The 23,278-nt window shown below is 39.3% G+C and overlaps 1 protein-coding gene across 8 annotated transcripts in view; it reads right to left on the reverse strand.

The window, feature by feature from the left end:
- Positions 1-23,278, reverse strand: part of HERC1 (HECT and RLD domain containing E3 ubiquitin protein ligase family member 1) — a 240,864-nt gene that overhangs the window by 19,602 nt on the left and 197,984 nt on the right. For all 8 annotated transcript variants that reach the window (XR_004030537.1, XM_030814531.1, XM_030814537.1 and 5 more), the window contains exons 54-70: positions 22,119-22,319; positions 20,425-20,555; positions 17,855-18,054; positions 17,365-17,470; positions 15,786-15,932; positions 15,339-15,440; positions 13,871-14,044; positions 12,565-12,858; positions 11,121-11,186; positions 10,825-10,950; positions 9,918-10,056; positions 8,369-8,550; positions 6,733-6,888; positions 5,895-6,017; positions 4,742-4,844; positions 2,487-2,656; positions 693-831 (exon numbers count right to left, since the gene is read on the reverse strand). Coding sequence is in view for 7 of the 8 variants with exons in the window: in XM_030814531.1 (XP_030670391.1) it covers positions 693-831; positions 2,487-2,656; positions 4,742-4,844; positions 5,895-6,017; positions 6,733-6,888; positions 8,369-8,550; positions 9,918-10,056; positions 10,825-10,950; positions 11,121-11,186; positions 12,565-12,858; positions 13,871-14,044; positions 15,339-15,440; positions 15,786-15,932; positions 17,365-17,470; positions 17,855-18,054; positions 20,425-20,555; positions 22,119-22,319 (2,559 nt within the window). In the remaining variant the exon portion in view is untranslated. The remainder of the gene's footprint in view (positions 1-692; positions 832-2,486; positions 2,657-4,741; positions 4,845-5,894; positions 6,018-6,732; positions 6,889-8,368; positions 8,551-9,917; positions 10,057-10,824; positions 10,951-11,120; positions 11,187-12,564; positions 12,859-13,870; positions 14,045-15,338; positions 15,441-15,785; positions 15,933-17,364; positions 17,471-17,854; positions 18,055-20,424; positions 20,556-22,118; positions 22,320-23,278) is intronic.

Raw genomic sequence — 23,278 nt, forward strand, 5'->3', positions numbered from 1 at the left:
AAGGTGAGGAATTTGACAAACGGTCTCAGGACTTTTAATCTTTATTTCTAATAGTGGGCCTTAGAAAGCTCTAATTTGTCATTTCTTTTATATATTAAAAATACTGGCCAGGCGCTGTGGCTCATGCCTGTAATCCTAACACTTTGGGAGGCTAAGGCGGGTGGATCACTGGAGGTCAGGAATTTGAGACCAGCCTGGCCAACATGGCGAAACCCCGTTTCTACTAAAAATACAAAAAATTAGCCAGGAATGGTAGTGCATGCCTGTAGTCCCAGCTACTTGGGAGGCTGAGGCAACAGAATCACTTGAACCTGGGAGGCGGAGGTTGCAGTGAGATGAGATCACACCACTGCACTCCAGCCTAGGTGACAGAGCAAGACTCCATCTCCAAAAAAAAAAAAAAAAAAAAAAAAACTTAGTTGCTGCTAAAATTATAAATTTTTGCTTGCATAAGTAATATGTATTCTGCTTTTGGGGGTGCAGAGAGGACCTGGTTCATACTGATGTCAGCAGGACAAATGCCTGCTATGAAAATACTTCCAGTGCTAGTAGCACAAAGAATGCTTTGTGTGGCAGAAGGCTTGATGGTTTCACAACGATGCTGGATACAGTTTGGAACTGGCAAGCAAACGGTGCCATGGGGTACTGCTAAAAATGAAACGCTGCAGGAGCATGAATATTTCATTCCTCACCTGGTGCTCTTGGTGGGACAGGTGGTGCTGTCCATGCAGCACTGTGGCAGCGGCCAGCCGAGATCTGCCGAACATTTTTCCCTTGCAGACCTGTTACCAGGGTTGGTTCTCGAACATGGTTGGTGTGGCCTAGGCCGAGCTGGGAATAAATCATAAATATACAGACATTCAATTAGAAAGAGGAAGAGAGGAAGTCAATATGAAATTTTTCTTAGATGGTGGCAGACATAAATAAGTTAGTAACTGTACCATGCATCAGCATCAATAAAATACATTCTTTTTTTTTTTTTTTTTGAGATGGAGTCTTGCTCTGTCAGAGTGCAGTGGCACAATCTCAGCTCACTGCAACCTCCACCTCCCTGGTTCAAGCAATTTTCTGCCTCAGCCTCCCAAGTAGCTGGGATTACAGGTGCCCGCCACCACACCTGGCTAATTTTTGTATTTTTAGTAGAGATGGGGTTTCACCATCTTGGCCAGGCTGATCTTGAACTCCTGAGCTCAGGCAATCCACCTACCTCGGCTTCCCAAAGTGCTGGGATTACAGGCGTGAGCCACCGTGCCCAGCCCCCAATAATAAAACACATTCTGATTTTCTTTATCATAACAGTCCTCACAGCTCAGACTGCTAAAAACTAAGCTGCAACAAGGCCATTCCAAATCTAGCAGATGAGTCTTGATGACTAAACATATCCTTGGATTCCACTTATGGAAAGGAAATGAATTCTTGGAAAGTTAAGTAATAACAGAATGATCTATTCTGTTATTTAAGTGTGTTACTTAAAACACACTGATTTCTGTGTAACAATAAATAAACATACATAAAAACATATATGGAAGCAAATTCTAATCTCCAAATCTCTATACTTAGGGTCTGACTGGGACAGCCAGTGTTTCAGCAGCTAAGCAAATCAACATCATTAGGAAGGATCATGTCAAGGCATTGCCAGGAAACTCCCAAAGGTGCCTTCAACATTAACTCTCCTCTCAGTAAGAGTGCAACCACAATGACGAGCAGCTTCCTTGTCTGTTAAAGTAGTGATGAGGAGACCACAGGAGCCAAACTGAGGCTAACATGAATAATGCTAGACCTTGAACTTAAGGGTCCCTGGCACTAGGGGAAGCCAGACCAAGAGAGGATTTATGGAGGAAGGGGAGGTGGCTCTGCATGTGGAGCTAAAAGTCACCATCATAGCATCTCAGACATCTCACACCAAGGTCTCTCCCTCCTTCATAAATAGAGGAGGGTGAACACATCAACCTCTTGAGTCTCTTATCAGTATCTCAGAGGTTCAGTTTAATCCTATAAATAATGGGGGTGACAAGACTTCCTGTATAAACCTAAAGATACTTTGTATACTATCACATTATAAAATATAAAAATATTATCGTTTCATTCTTTTTCCCGTATCAACTGATGTTCCCAGGACCTAATCTCACATCTTGCTGTAGTAATGATGATAATGTTGACAGTAGCAAATCCTTACATACTGCAGCTTACTACATGCCAGGCACTTAACAGTGTATGAGGACACACACACATATATACTCAGTTAATCCCCTTAATCACTTTGCTGTACTGCCAGAATTGTTTTAAACCATGGTATAATACTTCTTTGGCCACAGTCGAGAGAGAAAGACATAACTAGACTTACAAAATAATCAGTCCCATGGCAAAGTGGTGTGCTTGGAGTATTGTAGTAGATTACGAATTTCCTAGCTTATCTCTTTCCCCAACCGGGGAACACTGTGAGATTTCTAGAATATGAGAGAGCAGCAAGCAATATAAATATTTACCTGCCCTTCTGAATTGCTCCCCCAGGCATACACATCTCCATTTGATGCCAAAGCAAGTGTGTGTTCAGCTCCAACTGCCACATCTTCAATGATCACTCCAGCCAGGACAGGGATTTGTTGTGGTCGATTGTGATTGCGAGCACGCCCCTCTGGCAAGCCTATCAGGCGATCTGAAAAAAACAAAACAAAAACATGTGGACATGTTATGCACCACACACCACAGTGCTTTTATATTTTCTGATCAGTCATTTAGCTTCTTATGGTGGAACGGCAATGACACATATAACTCAAGTGAGGCTAAAGCTGCTATTCTGGAAAGGTACACCAGGTTCTGAATAAATAAAAAGTGTGAAGCTGTTTCTCTGCAAAATGTCACAGGCTCTTTATTCATAAAAATTTTTTTAAAAAGTTATATCTAAAATCGGTAACTTGTTTCAAAATAAGAGGATTCTCCAATATCCACATCTTTGAAAGGATAGGGTCTGACTGACACAGTTCAGGCCCTCAAGTTTCTTATGTTCTTTTTTGAGACAGGGTCTCGCTCTGTCGCCCAGACTGGAGTACAGTGCAGTGGTGCGATCTCGGCTCACTGCAGCCTCGACCTGTCGGGTTTAAATGATCCTCCTACCTCAGCCTCCTGAGTAGCTCGGACCACAGGCACATGCCACTATGCCCGGCTAATTTTAAGTTTCTTATATTCTAAAACGAGAGATGATTCAACTTGTCTTGTCCTCAAACTTCCAACCAACCTCTCCCCTTACCTTGCCAAACTTCTAGAGGGTGCTAGCCAGCCCCTGATGCGCAAAGTCTGCTAGGTCCATTTGGCCTGCCCACCTTCTGCAGCCTAACTTCCACTGTCTCCACTGCACTGAAATTCTACTCTCAAAAGCCATGAGTGAGCTCCTAATTGCCTACTGCAGTGGCTTCTTTTCAGGCTCCAGCCCATGGGAACATCATGCAACCTTCTAATAATGTGGCCTCAGCTTTTCCTGCCTCTCAGAGACTGCACTGCCCTGGCTCACCAGTGACCTCTCTTCCCACTCCTTTCAAAGCCAGCTCTCCCAATTCTTCTTATTATTAATCCTTTTTTTTTTTTTTTTTTTTTGAGATGAAGTTTCACTCTTGTCGCCCAGGCTGGAGTGCAATGGCACAATCTTGGCTCACTGCAACCTCTGCCTTCCGGGTTCAAGCAATTCTCCCTGCCTCAGCCTCCTGAGTAGCTGGGATTACAGGCGCCTGCCACCATGCTCGGCTAATTTTTGTCTGTTTAGTAGAGACGGCGTTTCGCCATGTTGGCCAGGCTGGTCTCTAACTCTTAACCTTAGGTGATCCACCCGCCTCGGCCTCCCAAAATGCTGGGATTACAGGTGTGAGCCACGGCGCCTGGCCCTCCCAACTCTTATTCCTGTGCTCACCTGCCCTTTACATCACATGCCCCAGAGCTCTATTTTCTTCTTTTCTCATTTTATACTCTCTCTCTCTGGGTTTTTTAGATGATACGAATAAGGATTTAACTACTACCATTATGCAGCTAATGTCCTAAACCTACATCTTCATAACCAATCCTTCTGGAGTTCCAGATCTAAATTCTCAATAGCCTAGGGGACATTTCCACACATTTATTTAGGGCAAATGGGTCTATTCAACATAACTAAAACTAAGCTCCTTACCCTTCCCCACAAACCAGCTCATGTCCTCAGTCAGAGACATCGATGTTCTCCCACATCTAGAAACTTCAGTCATGGTTTACTTCCTCTTCCTCACACCTGTCTCACATATCCCTCAACAACTACCCTTGCCAAGAATCTCAGTCCCACTGTGAATGCCTAGGTTACGAACCTACTCAAGATTTGAACCCAGAGTGCCTATGAATTCCTCCAGTTCCTAAGATCTGCAGCCCCAATCCCTAGAAGGGATGAAGAATGAGGCAGGACACAGAGGAGCTCTGGTGGTCAAGGCAGTATTTGTGGCAGCATGTCAAGGGCAGTAGAAAAGAAGAGGGGACGGCCCTTGGCAGGGACTCTTCCAGCAAGAGTGCCGGCTATGGCATAAGGGGTCTTAATGGAGAGGGGAGTTTGTCTTTATAATAAAGTACATGAAAGAGAAGTGGAAAATTATCTACTGAAACAAGGTCTTAGTGACTACTCACCACCTAGAACAAAAAAAGGACTCAATTTAGAGCACATTCTGTAACGCTGGAAGGCCAGTGTTTATAATGATGTGTACCCAAGCAAATAAGCTGAAAAATGTCTTACCTTGACCAAAGGTATACACATGACCATCTTTGGTCAAAGCAACAGAAAACTGAGTTCCACAAGCAACCTTTTTTATTCCAATTCCACAAAGGACGTCAATTTTCTGCAAAACAAAAGTGTAAGGCACACAACTTTAAGAAGAAGAAACAAATCACTAATGGCATTGAATTTGCCTAATGGCATGTATCAAGAACTATCTTCCAACAAAAATACTAATTGTCACTTACCTGTTCGACCCAAATCCAAACGTGAAATGTTATTTTCTCCTACTGCTCTGCAAACTAACTGAATTTGGGGGAGGGAGTGTGCAGGGGCAGAGGCAGTTTGACTAAAGTCCCCAGGGCCCTATGTGAAGTAGAAGCATTCCTCTGGGTAATAGAGACCACGGGGAATTCCAGGACCTTTTAAAGAACACTAGAAGACCATGTTAGTTTAACATTTTAGCTTTTATGGATGACAATAACTGCTTTATATGTTCCCCAGAGTGGGCTTTCCTGCCTCTCTGCACACCTAGCTGAATATTCACTAGTCTAGCTATCAGGATGTCACACACTATAAATGGTGGTGAATCCAAATATAAGCTGAAGCTTTGTAAATCACACTGCTTGTGAAATGTGTCAGGAAACCCCACATAAAACAATCACATAGAAAGACTTCTGCAGAGTCAAGAAATCTTCTATAATGTGAATAACAGCTTCTAATTTCTTTCTTTATGGACTCAGATTTCCTTTGTATTGTTTTTTAAAAGGAGATGTGTACCTGTGTAATAATGTGTACCTGTGGTAATAATAAGCAGAAATGGCAGCTGCATGCAGAGGGTTACAAAGGATTACTCATAGTTCCTTCCATGACACCCTGGAGATATGTTTCTAACTATTTCTTCTCTACATCAGAGGTCCTACAGTGTGAAATCCGTTTATGGAGACAGAAGCTTATCCTTGCAGAATTTTAAATCTGGTTTAGCTGGATTAATAGCTTATTTAAAATCAAGACCTAGCATGTGGGTATTCAAGAATGCACAACAGAAACTTCTAAACTTCATTATGAATTACCAAAAGTACTAAAGGTAAATTATTTCCAACTAAAAATAACTACTGACATAGATGGAAATTATTCATGTTGTCTGAAAACCTAGACTCAAGGCAGTACTGACCTGAGGTGAAGATTTTGCAGTGGAATTTCCTAAGCCTAGTTTTCCATAGTCTCCATCTCCGAAAGCCCACACCATAGAACCATCTGCTGACACTGCCAAAGTGTGGTTTAATCCACAGGCCACCTGAAGAAATAACAGTATTCCGTAAGGCAAATCACAAGACCTAAAACACACTCCCCCATTTTCTCTACTTCAGTGAAAAACTTGGCTATGTTTCCAAATATCTACAATGGTTTCAGAGCATACTACAAATGTTAACCAAAATAAGTCAACAAGAAATAATTCTTAATGTCCGTATATAATTTTTTTCTTCAAAGTGAAATCCTTCAAATGTCTGTGGCTAAACCATAATCAGTACGAAAGATAGCGGAAAAGTATATATAACCCAAAAATACTCATTCATATCAAAAAGTATCTAAGGAATGATACAGTGTCCTTGTTAAAGGACACTCTTGATGTATACAAGACAGAGATAATTACTACTTAGGAGCAGTAGCTACCAGTGATGTTGCAGTTCAGCCATATAACTCAAGGATACCAGATAGGAGCTACCAGTATCTGTATTTTTTAAGGGTTTTATAGCTTATGTTATGGAGGGGGGTTTAAAAATATTCGCACCCTGAAATAAGGGTTACATTTGTTGGTTTGTCACATAAACAAACTTAAATTGACTTAAAATATGAATTTCACATTGGGAAACAGTTAAAATTATCAATTAGACCATAGCAAAATGTACATGAGGTTAGGTAAAACTGGTGATCCTGAACTTCCTGAGGGTGTCTAAGTGAACACAGAAGAAATGAGAAACAATGATCAGCTAGAATATCTTATTCCATGCCTGTCCAATCTGATATCCCTCCAGTGCAGTCACTCTCTCTGGAAGTTTTTTGTTAGAGGTATTTCCAAGACCCAGACGACCATAGTCACCATTCCCAAAGGTAAACAGTTTGCCATCTGAAGTGACCACTGCTGAGTGCTTGAAGCCACAAGACATCTAAGACAGAACCAAGGAGAAAGAAAACTTTTAAGAACGGAAACTAAGAAAAAAGTAAATCTGCCGTTTTTGGTATTAATATAGCAATAAACTTTATATAAACTTCACTGAAAACTGGATCTTCAAAGACCAATGCTTTTTAAAAATTTTTTTAAAATTTTTTTTTAATTTTAAAGAGACAGTGTCTTGCTCTGTCACCTAGGTTGGAGCGCAGTGGTGTGATCACAGCTCACTGCAGCCCCAAATTCCTGGGCTCAAGCAATCCTCCCACCTCAGCCTCCCAAGTAGCTGGGACTACAGGCATGTGCTACCACACCTGGCTATTTATTTCTATGTTTATTTTTTGTAGAGACAGGGTCTTGCTATGTTGTCTAGGCTGGTCTCAAACTCCTGGCCTCAAGCAATCCTCTTGCCTTGGCCTCCCAAAGTGTTAGGATTACAGGCATAAGCCACTGCATCCAGCCAGCTGGTACACTGATCTACCCAAGTTGCTCTCCTGCTCTCCCAAGTCTCATCTGTCTCAACAGCCTCAGGAAGCCCAAGCTGAAGAGCATACCCTGGCATAACTACTGCTACTCTTCAGCTGTGTACAGATGACCTAGACTAAATGAGATAATAAATGGGGAAATTGTTTGTAAACTATAAGGTGCTATACAATCTTACAATATGATTTTAGAACACTATTTTCCAGAAAATGCATTTTTTTTTTTTTTTTTTTTTTTTTTGAGATGGAGTTTCACTCTGTCGCCCAGGCTGGAGTGCAGTGGCAGGATCTCGGCTCACTGCAAGCTCTGCCTCCTGGGCTGGAGTGCAGTGGCGGGATCTCGGCTCACTGCAAGCTCTGCCTCCTGGGCTGGAGTGCAGTGGCGGGATCTCGGCTCACTGCAAGCTCCACCTCCCGGGTTCACGCCATTCTCCTGCCTCAGCCTCCTGAGTAGCTGGGATTACAGGGGCCCGCCACTGCGCCCAGCTAATTTTTTGTATTTTTTAGTAGAGACGGGGTTTCACCGTGTTAGCCAGGATGGTCTCGATCTCCTGACCTCGTGATCCACCCGCCTTGGCCTCTCAAAGTGCTGGGATTACAGGCGTGAGCCACCGCGCCCGGCCCAGAAAATGCATATTAACTTAGCTTTTGTAACAAAAATGATAGGTTAAAAGCAAAGTTTTCCATTCATCTGTGTATTAAGAACTGTGTGGCAGAAGTTAAACCACACAATATTCCTTCCAAGGGCCTGCAGCACTCTAGTCTGGGCCAACCAGCTGGCTCAGGAAAAAGACCATTCTAACCAATACTAACACCAAAGCGTATTCAAACTTCTGACAAACTCCAGAATGAATCTGAACATCCAAAAACAATGGATCTCTTATAATGATTGTCTAATATATTTTTACTATATTTTCTGTTACCTCATTTTAAGAAACCTATTCAACAACTAGTATATTTACAATGAAAGGCAAACTTATTCATTTCCTGCCTGACCTGCACCACTTCTTCTCCTTGTAAGGCCTCGATCTGCCTGGGCCGCCGCTGCCTGTCGCTGTTCCCATGGCCAAGTTTACCATAGTCACCATCTCCCCAGCTAAAGACCTCACCACTTTCAGTTAGGGCCATAGAGTGCCCATCAGAACCACAGGAAGTCACCAGCTGGGTCACCACAAAGCCTGGAACAGAACAGAAACCCAACAGGAATCACTAGATGTTAAAACTCTCCTCTTTACTTGCAGCTGCTACTGAATACCCTCAATCAAAAACCACCGAATTGGTACTATGAAAATAAGAATAATTTCATTAGTTTTTGTTTTTGTCTTTTTTTAGGTGGAGTCTCACTCTGTCATCCAGGCTGGAGTGCAGTGGAATGACCTCGGCTCACTGCAACCTCCACCTGCCCGGTTCAAGTGATTCTCTTGCCTCAGCCTCCTGAGTAGCTGGGATTACAGGCATGTGCCACCACACCTGGCTAATTTTTGTATTTTTAGCAGAGACAGGGTTTTACCATGCTGGCTAGGCTGGTCATGAACTCCTGACCTCAAGTGATCCGCCTACCTAGGCCTCCCAAAGCGCTGGGTTTACAGGCATGAGCCACAGTGCCCGGCCCAATTTCTTTAGATTTAAGTTGAATTTGTGGCCATAATCTAGCAAAACTGCGAATAGTCACCTAAAATAATGATGATGACAAGGAAAAGGAGGATGGCAGCAATAGTTACAGTCATTAATGACTGGCTATGCTCTAGCCACTCCTATAAATGCTTTATATGGATTATCTCATTTTCTACTTTCACACAGCACCTATGAAACAGATACTAACATCCCATTTTTACAATTGGGAAAACTGAGTCACAAAGAGGTCTCGTAGCTTGTGCACTGTCCCAGAGCCAAGGACCAGTAGAACCCATAGGAACACAGCACACATTCTCATCTCTACTGCTGTGCTCTTCACACTCAGATCACAATGAAAAGAACTTGAGCTTCTAGGAACTTGTTTTGAACTCATAGTTACTTGTATGCTTTTACGTAAAAAAACCGTCGGTGCTCTCTTTGTAGGCTTTAGAGTCATTATGAGTTCAGTGAATGAGCAAGCTGGGGGCTTGTACAGTGGTTTCTCCAAAGGTGTTCTCTCTCCAAGTCACACAGAACTCTGATGAAGATGTCCTTTAAAGTCTTTAGCACATTTGCAGATTTCCATATAAACTGATTTTTAATTTTAATGAAACACATGCATGATTGCTACTGCTATTAACATCTGCCTACTTACACTTTTGCAATTTTTAAGCATTTGTTTACAATCTTCAGTGGGTCTCAAAAAGTGTTATTTATATTTCACTGAATTCTAGCATTGCTATAAGTAACCTGCAATATAGCTTAAAATATGGAAATTAAGGCTGTACACATGCCTAAACAAGGATTTAAATGTAAGTGAAAACCTGATATGATTTTATCTAGCAAAGGTTTGAGAAGGGCAAAGGTTTGTATGACCAAACCTACATTAGGCCATAGGTTCTAACCATCTTTTTATTAAGGACAATTTTACCTTGTAAGGCTGAAATAACTGTCAGCACATGAAGATCATCTGAATTTCCTTGTCCTAATCTGCCATAACTTCCTTCCCCACAAGCCAACACTGTGCCATTGGCCTGGATGACAAAGGTACAATTCTGACCACAAATGACCTAGCATAAAAACACAGAATTAAATATTTTATTCATTATATTGCTTTAACATGCAAGCACTTGAAATGATTCCACGTATACATAGAATGCTTTTATAATTGTTTTATCCTTTTACTGAAAGGGAAGAGTTGATATAACTATGCAGTCCCGTAACTCCTTGATGACTATAAAACTGCTTATTTAACCAAGAGATGTATGAGATTCATCCATTTAAAATAGTTTAGAATAACAAAATGGATGAAAGAAAAAGGAAGAGGTGATAGGGAACTTATAATTAAAGACTGGGCTAGAAAGAAGCAGAAACTCATACATAAGAATGAGTCATGCAATCTGGACTAGCTGAGGTAAAGAAGAGCAAAAGAGAAAGCAGAGGCCTCGAGAAGGGTTTGGCGCTATATCATACCAGGATTATTAGAAAAGGGGAGTGGTCGATAAAATCTGGCTAAAGATCCTAGGAAGTTTATAGCCCCAAAGAGAAAATCACTAATTAGGAGTATCTAAACTGCTAGAAATACATACTGGGCAGGCCTAACACATCATGATGTTAGTTCATTAAACTTGAAAGAAAAATTTAGAAATTTGTTAACTTCTTAAGTCTGATAAAAACCATAGCAAGTTTTTATTTGAAAGCTATATATCATGACTTTCTTTAACGATTCCTCATAATAGATTATGAAATGGACAAGCTTTGTCCCACAATAAGACAAGCAAAAGAATTAGAATTTTCAGTTCCCATGTTTCTTTTCTATTTTTTACCCTGTTAGTTACCTGTTGGGCCTGTGAGAATGAGGGAGCTGCTGCAGGTACCATTACATTTCTTCCAGCTTCTGCTAGCTGTCCATGCCTACCAGCACCCCATAAGTAGACATCACATTTACCTCCCAGGTGCCAGTCCTAGAAAACCACAATCACCTCAAAATTAGAGTCATCCATTCACTCAAACAGCCATGTACTACGTACCAAGTGTGTGCCAGCCTGTATGGGAGACACCAGGGCACAAACACACAAGCATTTAGAATCAATACATTGAGAACCATCATACAGTTATCTTCATCTTTACTGACCTCAGGTCTGGAAGTTGCCCAAGACATAATTTGTTCATCCATGCCGTTAATCCATTTACTGTTATCCTGAAAAACAGGGGGTACATAATGATCAATTCTGCTTAGGCAAGATTCAGCTGCTCTTAATTAACCACAAAGTCTTCTTCTAATCATTAAGTCTTATTCCCAAAAAAGAACATGGTAATATTATGATAAATTAAGAGCAGTTTTATAATTATGTCAAACTTGATTTTATGCACTATCAGTATTTTCCTTTATTATAAACACTTTCACTATCACTATCACTACAGCATTGGTGATTCAAAGCTAGCCATGTATTTTCTGAACACCCACAGGTACAAGGTCATGTGGAGGACCCCGCACCCCTATAAACTCTTTGTGTAGCTGTGGGCAAATCACTTCATCTTTCTGGGCTTCTGCTTCCTCATCTACAAAATTACAGAGTTGGGCCAAATGAACTTAGAAGGACATTTTCTGATTAAAATATTCTATACTTTTGTGCCACATGGCATTTCAGTCAACAACAAACTGCATGTGTGAAGACGGTCTCATAAGATTATAAAACCTTATTTTTATTATACCTTCTATGTTTACATACACAAATACTTATCATTTTTACAACTGCCTAGAGCATTGAATACAGTAACATTCTGTACAGGTTTGTAGCCTAGGAGTAATCAGACTATACCATATAGTCTTGTTGTAAGTAGGCTATATCATCTAGGTTTGTGTAAGTACTATACACTCTATGATATTCCCAGTGTCAAGATTGCCTAACAATGCATTTCTCAGAACATATCCCCATCATTAAGTGATGCATAACTACAGTTACATCATTTTACTCAATTTATATTTGTCTGTTTCATATTGTATCAATATTTATCCAAATGTTTCTATACATAAATCTTAAGTATACAAAGAGGTTGTTAGATCATGTGCTGTCCTGTAGTCTACACAGGTATTTTATCTATGTCACAGTTTCTACAGTAGACACTCTCAAATACAATCAGAAAGAAATGACAATTAGAATGCTCTTCTATATTTTATTTGATGCTAATTAAAGACATGATTGAAATGCCAAATAAATTAGAATCTATATGTGACATATAACCCACAAGATGACCAGGAAAGATGCTAAGATATATACAACTAAAGCACTAACAAAGTACCTATGGACAAAAGAAAATGAGAAAATATGGGACTATGTCATTGAGAGCTGGCAGGTTTACAAGAGTTCAACAGTGCTTACGTTATCAATTCCTGTAACTATGGAGGCCTGCCATCAGATTGAAAGTGACTATCTGAAAGAAAAATATTTTCCATTTCTCTTAAGGGTATCCTTCTAGCCATTCATACTAGCAAAGACTTATTAGGGGTCTGCTACATGCCAAATACCCATGATAAAATCTCAGCTGCAAATAATAGCAGCTCACAGTACATTTACCATTAGAAATACAAGTTCATCCTCTGGAACAGGTTCTAGATCTGGAACGGTAAAAGATTCTGGAAACTGGGCTCCATTGGTCAGGGCTTCGGCAGCTTTTATAGTGGTTGAGAAACATTCTAACCAGGCCCATTCATTTGGATTCCAGGATGCAGGGTCAGGGAGACAGTTCTGGTGGTGTGGTGGCACTGGAGGGTTACACAACAGCTGATCCAGATGAAGTCCCACAGCAAGGGAAGCCAAGCATTGCATATAGGGGCTGTGAACGAGTTGGTCACCACAAACCACATGAGGCTAAAACAAAATACAAGGATATAATATGTCAAAGAGTTTGTGCCAAATATTCTAAATTAACCTACTGTAGTCTGAAAGTCTGGAATCATATTTTTCAAGTTTACTGTTTAAGCTTTTGCTAGGAAGTAATTTTAGATTTAGAGTGAGTTGTAGAGATAGTCCGAGGATTTCTGTATACCCTTCACCCAACTTTATCTAATGTTAACATCTTATACAACCCTGGCACATTTATCAAAACTAACTAACATTGGTACAATACTAACTAAACCACAGAACTTTATTTGGTTTCCCTCAGTTTTCCCATTAATACTCCTTTTCTGCTCCAGGATCCAATCTAAGCTATCACACTGCATATAGTACATTTTCATCATGGTTTTTCTTGATTGGAAAAAAAAGCAGGTAACTATTTAACCACAGAGATCTGCTCTTCTCACTTTCCTCCTTTATAAGAGAATCCTGGTAGCCATCAAAGAAAAAGCAAAAGGCTGGAAGACAGGCTACTTTAGGATCACTGTCTGGACAAGTTCAAATGCTGTAATTCCTCATTCCAGTATTTAATGACCCTACTCAATTCAACATAGCTCTTCCACTAAATTTTCCACAAAGATTTATCTAGTACGTGGAGACGATGTTCACTCTGATACCCGCATCCATCCCTATCCCTCAACTTTGGAATGGCCAAGCCATATAAAAATAGATATATGTGTGGGTCAGAAAAGGGAAGATATTCTGCTGCACAGGTATTTTAAGAAGCTTTGGAGTGAAGAAATAATCTGAAAAACAGTCATACAAACTTGATGTTTGTTTGTTTCCTTATTTTACTCTGGTGAAAATAAAGCAAGAATAGAGTTAGGGTTGCTGAACAACTCTTTTAGGCATGACTTACCTTCATCTGATTCTGCCCACTTATTTTCCTCAGACCTCATGCTCTTAGGGGATAAGTTCAAGGCTATAAACACATTCCAAAGTGCCAGGTATCTGTGGATCTCTAGGAGTGAGTGTAATGAGTTACCTTTTCATAGGCATACTGCTCCTGAAGCATCATGGGGAGCCGCTCCAGAAATGCTCTCATGCAGGGAGCCATGTTCAATCCCAGAACACCCTGCTGTTTCAATGCTGTCCTACAGGTTGCCAAAACATGATTGGCAGCTGCCCATTCTGCTGTACAATTCACGACCAAAACATCCTGGTTGAAAATAAATCATGCCACATGATAAATTTGTTTAAATAAAAAATAATGCTATCACCATTTAATCTGCGAAATTCCTTCTAGTAACTGGGACATCTTTGCTTTTCGGATATTTTATATCCAAAAAGGCTATACTTTTAATGCCTATGGAACTTCAAAATATCCTAAATTTTGTCTAAGTAAAAAACAATGAGAAATAATAAAATTTGTGAACTACCTCTGATTAGCTGGTAATTTTTAAGGAAATAATGTCAACTATTAACTATTTCTTCAGAACCTGCAGAACAAGGCATCTAGTATATTTCAAAAGTCATGTCTGAAATGACTACAAGGATAGTTGCAAAAGACTCTGGCTCTATGGCTTATTCTACACAGGCCACTACTGGCTAGGGTCTGATTCTACATTTTACTTTCAGCAGAACCTTTCATGAATGTTTACAGCTTATTTTAACATCATTTAACCATATAAAATGTAAATCAAATCAGCACATTGGCTCTAATCTTTAAGGGTATGAAAAATAATACTGTAGGGAATAATGTTATATCATAGAATTACTTCACAGCAGGGGACCAGCATTTTTACTAGAAGATTAAATTTGAAAGCCAAGATATATTTTGTATACTTAGTTAAACGTCTTTGCAATGCTTCTTTTTAGGGAAAAATTGTTTGAGATAGTTTTTTTTTCCTTTGGGATGGGCTCTCGTTGTGTCACCCAGGTTGGAGTACAATGGTGCAATCTCGGCTCACTGCAACCTCTGCCTCCTGGGTTCAAGCGACTCTCCCGCCTCAGCCTTCCAAGTAGCTGAGACTATAGGCATGTGCCACCATGCCTGGCTAATTTTTGTATTTTTAGTAGAGATGGGGTTTCACCATGTTGGCCAGTCTGGTCTTGAACTCCTGACCTCAAGCAATCTGCCCACCTCAGCCTCCCCAAAGTGCTGGGATTACAGGCATGAGCCACTGCACCTGGCCTTGAGATAGTTTAGTGCTACTGTCAAAAATCATGGCAGAAAGTCAAAATCTACTTTATCATTTCCAATGGAAATGAAATTATTCAATATCTAAGCACTGTCACCAAAGTATGGGGTGTAGTAGAAAAAATACTAGACTATAAATCAGGAGACTTAGGTTCTAATTCTCCTTCTGCTACTAAATAGTTGCACTGCTTTGGACAAGTAGTAATCCCTCTGGATATCAGGTTTCTCCTCCATAAAGTGAGGTGGTTAGACTATGATTTCTAAAGTTCCTTACAAGCTTACACCCTATCATTTGATATAACTACAATATTACCTTTGATCTATTTGAGCAAGCAGCTACTCCAACTTCTGGAATCCATACTGTGGTCTGAATAGCTCCAGAGCCTATCACAACAGTTTGCAAGACAGAGCCATCCTAAAATGAGATATATTTACCAATACACATCATTGAACTGTAGGTATAATTTACATTTAAATTTATATTTCACAGTGACAAAAACATATTCTAAAGTCTACAGTTTAGCTAAATTCAGCAACGTCCAATCACATACCTACTACCCAATTTTCTAGGACACAGCTGATTTTAAAAATACATATCATCAGTAAGAAAAATGTAAGGGCAGAGGATTCTGAAAGAAGTTTCCTCAGTATTCAAGAGATTACTATATAAAATATTTCTAGAATTGCTTAATTTTTATCATATGTGTTTAAGTTAGTGTCAAAATATTCCTTAACATAAAAATAAAATCTATGCTCTTACCCTTAAAGACCAAATGTTCATGAGCCCACCTAGTCCACCAGACACCAGGGCCAACCCATCAGAACTAAAGGCAACAGTCCGAACAGGAGTGATGTGTCCCCGCAGCTGATAAACACACTTGGCTCCTGATGATTTCCTATATCCATCCTGAAATTCATTATTTTTAACATGCATTAAAATAAAGATAAATTATAAGTTCAAGATTTATCATTCACTCTTGGAAATTTTATATTTCAGAATAAAATTGGCAAGGGGGAGAGATAATTTCTCTCATGAAGGACAGTAAGCTTGACTGAATCAGTAATAAAATATCAATCTGATTCCCTTTGTTGAAGCTTTCATCTTTTCTAAAAAATATATTTCTAAACTAGTTTTCTACTCTTCAAACTACAGAAATAACATCTCAAAGTTCTAATTATCCCTCAGAGACAGGAAAATACTGACTGCTTTTTAACCAGTGTTTTGATTTTTAAATTTTCACTTCATGTAATTTTCATTTTTATACCCTAATATTTGTGAACTGCACATGCTGACTCTATATAAATAGATTCCTCTTTTTGTTGGCTGATGGTTCTGTCTGTCACACATTTGTTCTGCAGGCTTTAGAAGTGACATAGGTAAGGCCTGTGTATAGGGCTGCCCTCCAGCACAAAGAGTAAACCAGACCTATCTGTAGTACTCCCACCTCTACTGCTGTGATATTCTCCTGTTAGTGAGTTGGCTACTCCTTCCCTCCCTCTTCACCCTTTCTCCCCGTCCTTAAGCTCCTTCTTCCTTTTAGTTATGACAACATAATACTAAATGTATTCATTACCCGAAGATGATATAAAGTGTATTTCTTCCAAGGGTATCATGAGCAAAAGGAAGGCAACAGAAGGTACAAACTGGTAGCTCAGAGATGCGATCTGACTGGCCACTCAGTGTTTTAAACAATTTTAAGTTAGGTGCCAATGTTTAATATTGGGAGATTTTACTTAAACATTGGATTCTTAGCATCTATAGAAAAAATAAAACAATCTGGCAACAGCCTCTTAATTCTGGAAACTGACAATCAGTTGTGTGCCTTTATATAAAGCATGTATGCTTTTTTTTTTCTGTTTTTGTTTTTTACCCTCTCCAAACCTTCTGACCCTAGCTTCATGAATTTATGTTACTCACCTAGAGGGCTCTCTATAAATATATACATTTATAACTTCTGTTTAATATAAATAAATCATTCTTCATAACAAGGATTCTGGCATCAGTTGGAGATTCTTTAGATGGATGTGCTCCCATGGGAGTTTCTATTTTAATGTACTAACAACTTATGACTCATCTATCTGTAGTATCAATTATATCCACTATCACAGTAACAGTCACCACTTAATATGTATGGTATATCTCATTTTACCAAGCAATTATGGTATCTCTGATTTACAAAAAATTAAGCTAATTCAGGATGACAATTACTTATATTTCCCAGTGGATCTTGCCCTTTGGGATAGGGTAATGACTTTTTTAGTAACCAAGGGAGAATGACTTTAATGTCATATACTTTCCATAGTTTCAGATAAAGTCTTCAAAATCACCAGAATGTTACCTGGCAATTTGATTCCTGGTCCCACCATCCTTCTGCACTAGTCACACTGGTCTGTGTAGTATCTTGCGGAATGCGCCAAACACATACTAAGCCACTCTGACAGCCACTTAAAAAAATCGATCACATAAAAACACAACATGTCAACATGCATAAGTAAAAATATTTCCAAATTGCAATCAATTAAGATCTCATAGAACCACTGCATTATTTTTTAAACTTATTTGTAGTACATACAGTCTTTTACAAGAAATACAACCAAGGCCAATATTCTAACAACATCACACCCAGAGATAAGGAGATTACATACCAAGTTTCACACTGGACAACTACTGCTCTTCCTTTTCTCTGAGGTAATCTTATAATGTTACACATTATAAGAATAGTAACTGGCAATAAACTCTTTAAGACTACTGAGAAGCCACACTTAATGCAAATAACAGTCTATACCAATATAAAAACTAAGACGCATAGATGCAAACTGACAACATACGTAGCCATCAGTAACTGCAACTTGGATCCTTTCCCTGGAAGGCGGCACCAAGCAATGCCATTTACAATAGATGGATGGCAGAGTGAATGTAGACAGCGCCAGCATCCCGAAATAGAGCCCCAGAGTTTCACACTGTCTTCTTTGGCACATGTCATAAGAATATGACCTGTAGGGTCCCACTTCATGCTAATAAGAGTATCCTTAAAATGGAAGGAAGAGAAAAAAAATCAGAGTAATGTTTCCTTCACAAATACTTTAAATTCAGTAACACATAACCTATATTTCTTAGCATCTATATTTCTATAACTCATTTTGAAATCAATATTTTATGCAAATCAGATACTGCCATATCATTCCCAATCACTAGACCAACTTACCCTTTAATGTAGTCTGTGTTATATATATTTGGTGCAGTCAAGCTCGACAAATGTTACTAGGATAAATGAATTATGAAATTCTGACTCAAAAGGGATATGTTATCTCTCATTAGCATTTGTATTTATTAAGAGTTATCCTTACTGACTGGTAATCACTACAGTATAAAAAAGAAGAGACTTAAAAAAAATGCACCCCTTACATCCCAATAGCAAACACTTATGAGAATCTGGGATATGTTTTGTGTTTATATGGTTGTGATCATTGTGCTCTTCTGATTTTATTTTTATTTTTCAATCCTCTTCCACATCTTCTAACTCCTGGTTTCATGCATTTATGCTACTTGCCTAGATGGTCCTGTAAGTATCTGAATTGGCAACCTCTGTTTAAGGTAAAAAAATCATTCTTCATGAACAGAATTTCTGACATTACTGGGAGCATCTGAACAGGGGGTATTATTACCAGGGTGTTCATAATTCACTTTCATGGCTTATTTATTTTTACATAGACTTATTTATGTATATCCACGGTCCAAAGATTTTGTGCAACAATAGAACATTAAGTCATAAGTGACTGATGTAAAAAAAATTAAAAAGAAACTAGTATCAAGCAATAGCAGAGGTTAAAAAAAAACCAAAAAAACCCAAGAAGGCTGGGCGCCGTGGCTCACGCCCGTAATCCAAACACTTTGGGAGGCCGAGGTGGGCAGATCATGAAGTCAGGAATTCGAGACCAGCCTGGCCAGCATGGTGAAACCCCGTCTCTACTAAAAATACAAAAAAGAAAAAAAAAAATTAGCCAGGAGCGGCGGCGGGCGCCTGTAATCCCAGCTACTCAGGAGGCTGAGGCAGGAAAATTGCTTGAACCCGGAAAGCGGAGGTTGCGGTGAGCTGAGATCGTGCCACTGTACTCCAGGCTGAGTGACAGAGCATGACTCCGTCTCAGGAAAAAACAAACAAACAAACAAAAACAAAACAAAACAAAACCAGAAAAAGCAACTATCTGGTAAACATACTTTTACCAGAATATATACAAATAGTCAATAGGCATATGAAAAAATGCTCAACATCACTAATCATCAGAGAAACGCAAATTCAAACCACAATGAGCCATGCGCGCTGGCTCACGCCTGTAATCCCAGCACTTTGGGAGGCTGAGGCAGGTGGATCACTTGAGGTCAGGAGTTCGAGACCAGCCTGACCAACATGGTGAAACCCTGTCTCTACTAAAAATATAAAAATTAGCCAGTTTGGTGGTAAGCGCCTATAATCCCAGCTACTCAGGAGACTGAGACAGGAGAATTGTTTGAACCTGGGCGTTGGAAATTGCAGTGAGCCAAGATCACGCCACTGCACTCCAGCCTGGGTGAAAAGGCTAGACTCTGTCTAAAAAAATAAAAATTTAAATTTAAAAAATAAAAAAATAAAACCACAATGAGATATCATCTCACCCCAGTCAGGATGGTTATTATTAAAAAGACAAAAAACAATAGATGTCAGCAAGAAAGTGGTGAAAAGGGAACTCTTAAATACTGTTGGTGGGAATGTAAATTAGTACAAACTCTATAGAAAACAGTATGGGGATTTCTCAATGAACAAAAACCAGAACTACCATTTGATCCAGCAATCCCACTACTGAGTATCTACCCAAAGGAAAATAAATCATTTTCTCAAAAAGATGCCTGCACTCATACGTTTATCACAGCACCATTCACAATAGCAAAGATATGGAATCAACCTAAGTGTCCATCAATGGATGACTGGATAATGAAAACATGGTATATATAAACAATGGAATACTATGCAGCCATAAAAAGAATGAAATCAGGTATTTTAAGCAACATGGTTGGAACTGGAGCCCATTATCTTAAGTGAAATAAGTCAGACACAGAAAGGCAAATATTACATTTTTTTCACTTTTAAGTGGTTATTATTAAAAAGACAAAAAACAACAGATGTTGGCAAGAAAGTGGTGAAAAGGGAACTCACGTGTACACACGGAATGACAGACAAGGGAGACTTGGAAGGTGAGGGCTGGGAGGAGGGTGGATTATGGGAGATTACTTGATGGGTACAATGTATGTCATCTTGGTGATGGATATCCTAAAATCTCTGACTTCGCCACTGTGTAATCTATGCATGTAACAAAATTATATTTGTATCCCATAAAATTATGTTTTTTAAAGATGCATTTACCTTATGTGCATCAATTAGAACAATGCCTCCTTTCTCAAGTGGTTCCTTTGTTCCCAGTAACAATTTTCCATCAAAATATCCCACTGCAAATGGTCTGTCTTCACTGAACCATGCAATGCAAGTAACAGACACTAACATGATAAAAAACAAAAGAAAAAGAGTAAGGAAAAGATAATTATTTGTCATTGTCTGACTTAAAAGACAGAGACTTTGAAACAAATAATGATAATGCAACCATTGCAAGTAAATTTTCAAATAGCTCTTTAATGCATTTAGACAAAACGTAGGCATACAGTGGGGATTCCATGTAACATACTTTTTAAAAGTGTCACTTATCTGTGACAAGGACTACCTAATTTATAATCTTTCATTCTTTTTCAGGTGGTTGTTGAAAAATAGAGACAAAAATTAAATTCCTTTGCTGATTGTAAGTCACCACAGGTTCTTTCCTTTTGGACCAAAATCTACCATGAAACTGAGAAGTGAAAGAACCCAAGTCATAGAAAGAAAATTACATGTCTTTTTCTGCTTATTTAATATTCCCTATTCAGTATGTTTCCATATTCTATCAAAATGTTCTGTTCTAACAATCTATATTTCTACTTGCTTCTTTAAGTATATGTAACACTGAAAGACTACAAAAGAAGTAAAAACAGTATCTGTGAGGGCAGAATGGGAGTGTGGGAACTGAGCAGATGGAGACTTTTCACTGTATACTTTTTAAAACTTGAATTTTTGAACCCTATGAAAGTATTACCTATTCTTAAACAAACAAAACAAACCTCTTCTGTTAATGGAATACCATGTAAGCAGGCACTATGACTTTAATTACCCCACTTCCCCCAGACAACCAACAAAATCTAGTGAGATGCATTCACGTTCAAAGGAACACCACAGTAAGAAGAAAGCAGACTTCCTAATCTCTCTTGTCAGACCAGGAATTCCCCACTTCCCCTTCCTCCATTACTTCAATTTTACTCATTTTTTAAAAGACAATTTCATCTCGGCCGGACACGGTGGCTCACGCCTGTAATCCCAGCACTTTCGGAGGCCGAGGCGGGCAGATCACAAGGTGAGGAGATCGAGACCATCCTGGCCAACATGGTGCAACCCCGTCTCTACTAAAAATACATAAATTAGCTGGGCGTGGTGGTGAGTGCCTGTAATCCCAGCTACTTGGGAGGCTGAGGCAGGAGAATAGCTTGAACCAGGGAGTCAGAGGTTTCAGTGAGCCGAGATCGTGCCACTGTACTCCAGCCTGGTGACAGAGCAAGACTCCTTCTCAAAAACAAAACAAAACAAAAAACAAAACAAAAACACACACACACACACACACAAAAACCAATTTCATCTCTACCAATGATTATGACCTTTTTTTTCTCTTGGGCAGTCTTAACTTTCAAGGAGACTTGGAATCTGCTATAAATATTAAGCCACACAAAAGATGAATTACTAATGTTATAATACTATTAAATCTCATTTTGACAGAGATGTGTGGTGGAGGCTGGGAGGTAAATATCTTTCAATTCAGTAACTAATTAAAATTAAAACATGATTGGAAAATTTTGAAAACAAAGCCAAGATAATATTCACTTGGTATTTTTAAAAGCAAATGCCAAAAAGCTAAGTCTAGAAAGGAAATTGGAAAGTCTAGAAAGGAAGTATGTCAACTAGACATAAGTGCAGTCATTTACCATCCTTTCGATAGCAATGCTCCAATTCTCGACGGTGCATGGTGGACACATCAACAACTTCAATCAGTCCCAGAGATCCATCCATCCGTCCCACCAACAACAATTCTGGAGACTCTCCTGACCAGGCTGTAGCCGGACCCTCTTCTGGCCAAGCCAGGGCAGATACCCAATGAGGCTGAATATCTACTAATCCTTTTCCTCCTAAAGAGGGAAAAAATGTTAACTAGTTTTTACTTAATTCTTAAAAAGAAAAAAAAGAACAGAAACAAATACTACTTAATTCTAATACACATCAAAGCAGTTCCGAATTTCATAATAGCCTACTAATGAATAGGACCGTGAAGGCAGGATCCTTCATTCATATACTATATATGATCATAAAATTAGTTTTTCAGCCGGGTGCAGTGGCTCATGCCTGTAATCCTAGCACTTTGGGAGACCGAGATGGGCGGATGACCTGAGGTCAGGAGTTCGAGACCAGCCTAGCCAACATGGTGAAACCTCTTCTCTATTAAAACTATACAAAAAATTGGCCAGGCATGGTGGCGCGCGCCTGTAGTCCCAGCTACCTGGGAGATGGAGGCTGCAGTGAGCCGAGATCACGCCACTGCACTCCAGCCTGAATGACAGAGCAAGACTCCGTCTCAAAATAAATAAATAAATAAATAAATAAATAAATAAATAAATAAATAAAATTAATGTTTTTCTGTAACCTTTTTTTTTTTTTTTTGAAAGAGGGTCTTGCTCTGTTGCCCAGGTTGGAGTGGGTACAGTGGCATGATCATGGCTCACTGCAGCCTCAAACTCCCAGGCCCAAGCAATCCTTGAGCCTCAGCCTCCTGAGTCCCTAAGGTTCCAGGCATATGTCACCATGCCTGGCTGTCTGTAACTATTAATAGGGCAAAATGATAGCATTATAGAAGAGAGTGTAAAGAAAAACACTGAATGTACAAATGTCAAGCACTTAAGTCCCTTCTCAACAATTACTGATAACCAAATTAGCATAAGAAACTTACCTGCAGTTAAGGCTAGCTATTCCTCAAATATGCCACACAGAACAGCTATTCCTCAAATATGTGACACAGAACAGCTATTCCTCAAATATGTAAAAACAAACGAAAATACTAATAAGCTCGATATTACAATAATTATTTTTACTT

Source organism: Nomascus leucogenys, chromosome 6, assembly GCF_006542625.1.
Source record: "Nomascus leucogenys isolate Asia chromosome 6, Asia_NLE_v1, whole genome shotgun sequence".
NCBI lineage: Eukaryota > Metazoa > Chordata > Mammalia > Primates > Hylobatidae > Nomascus > Nomascus leucogenys.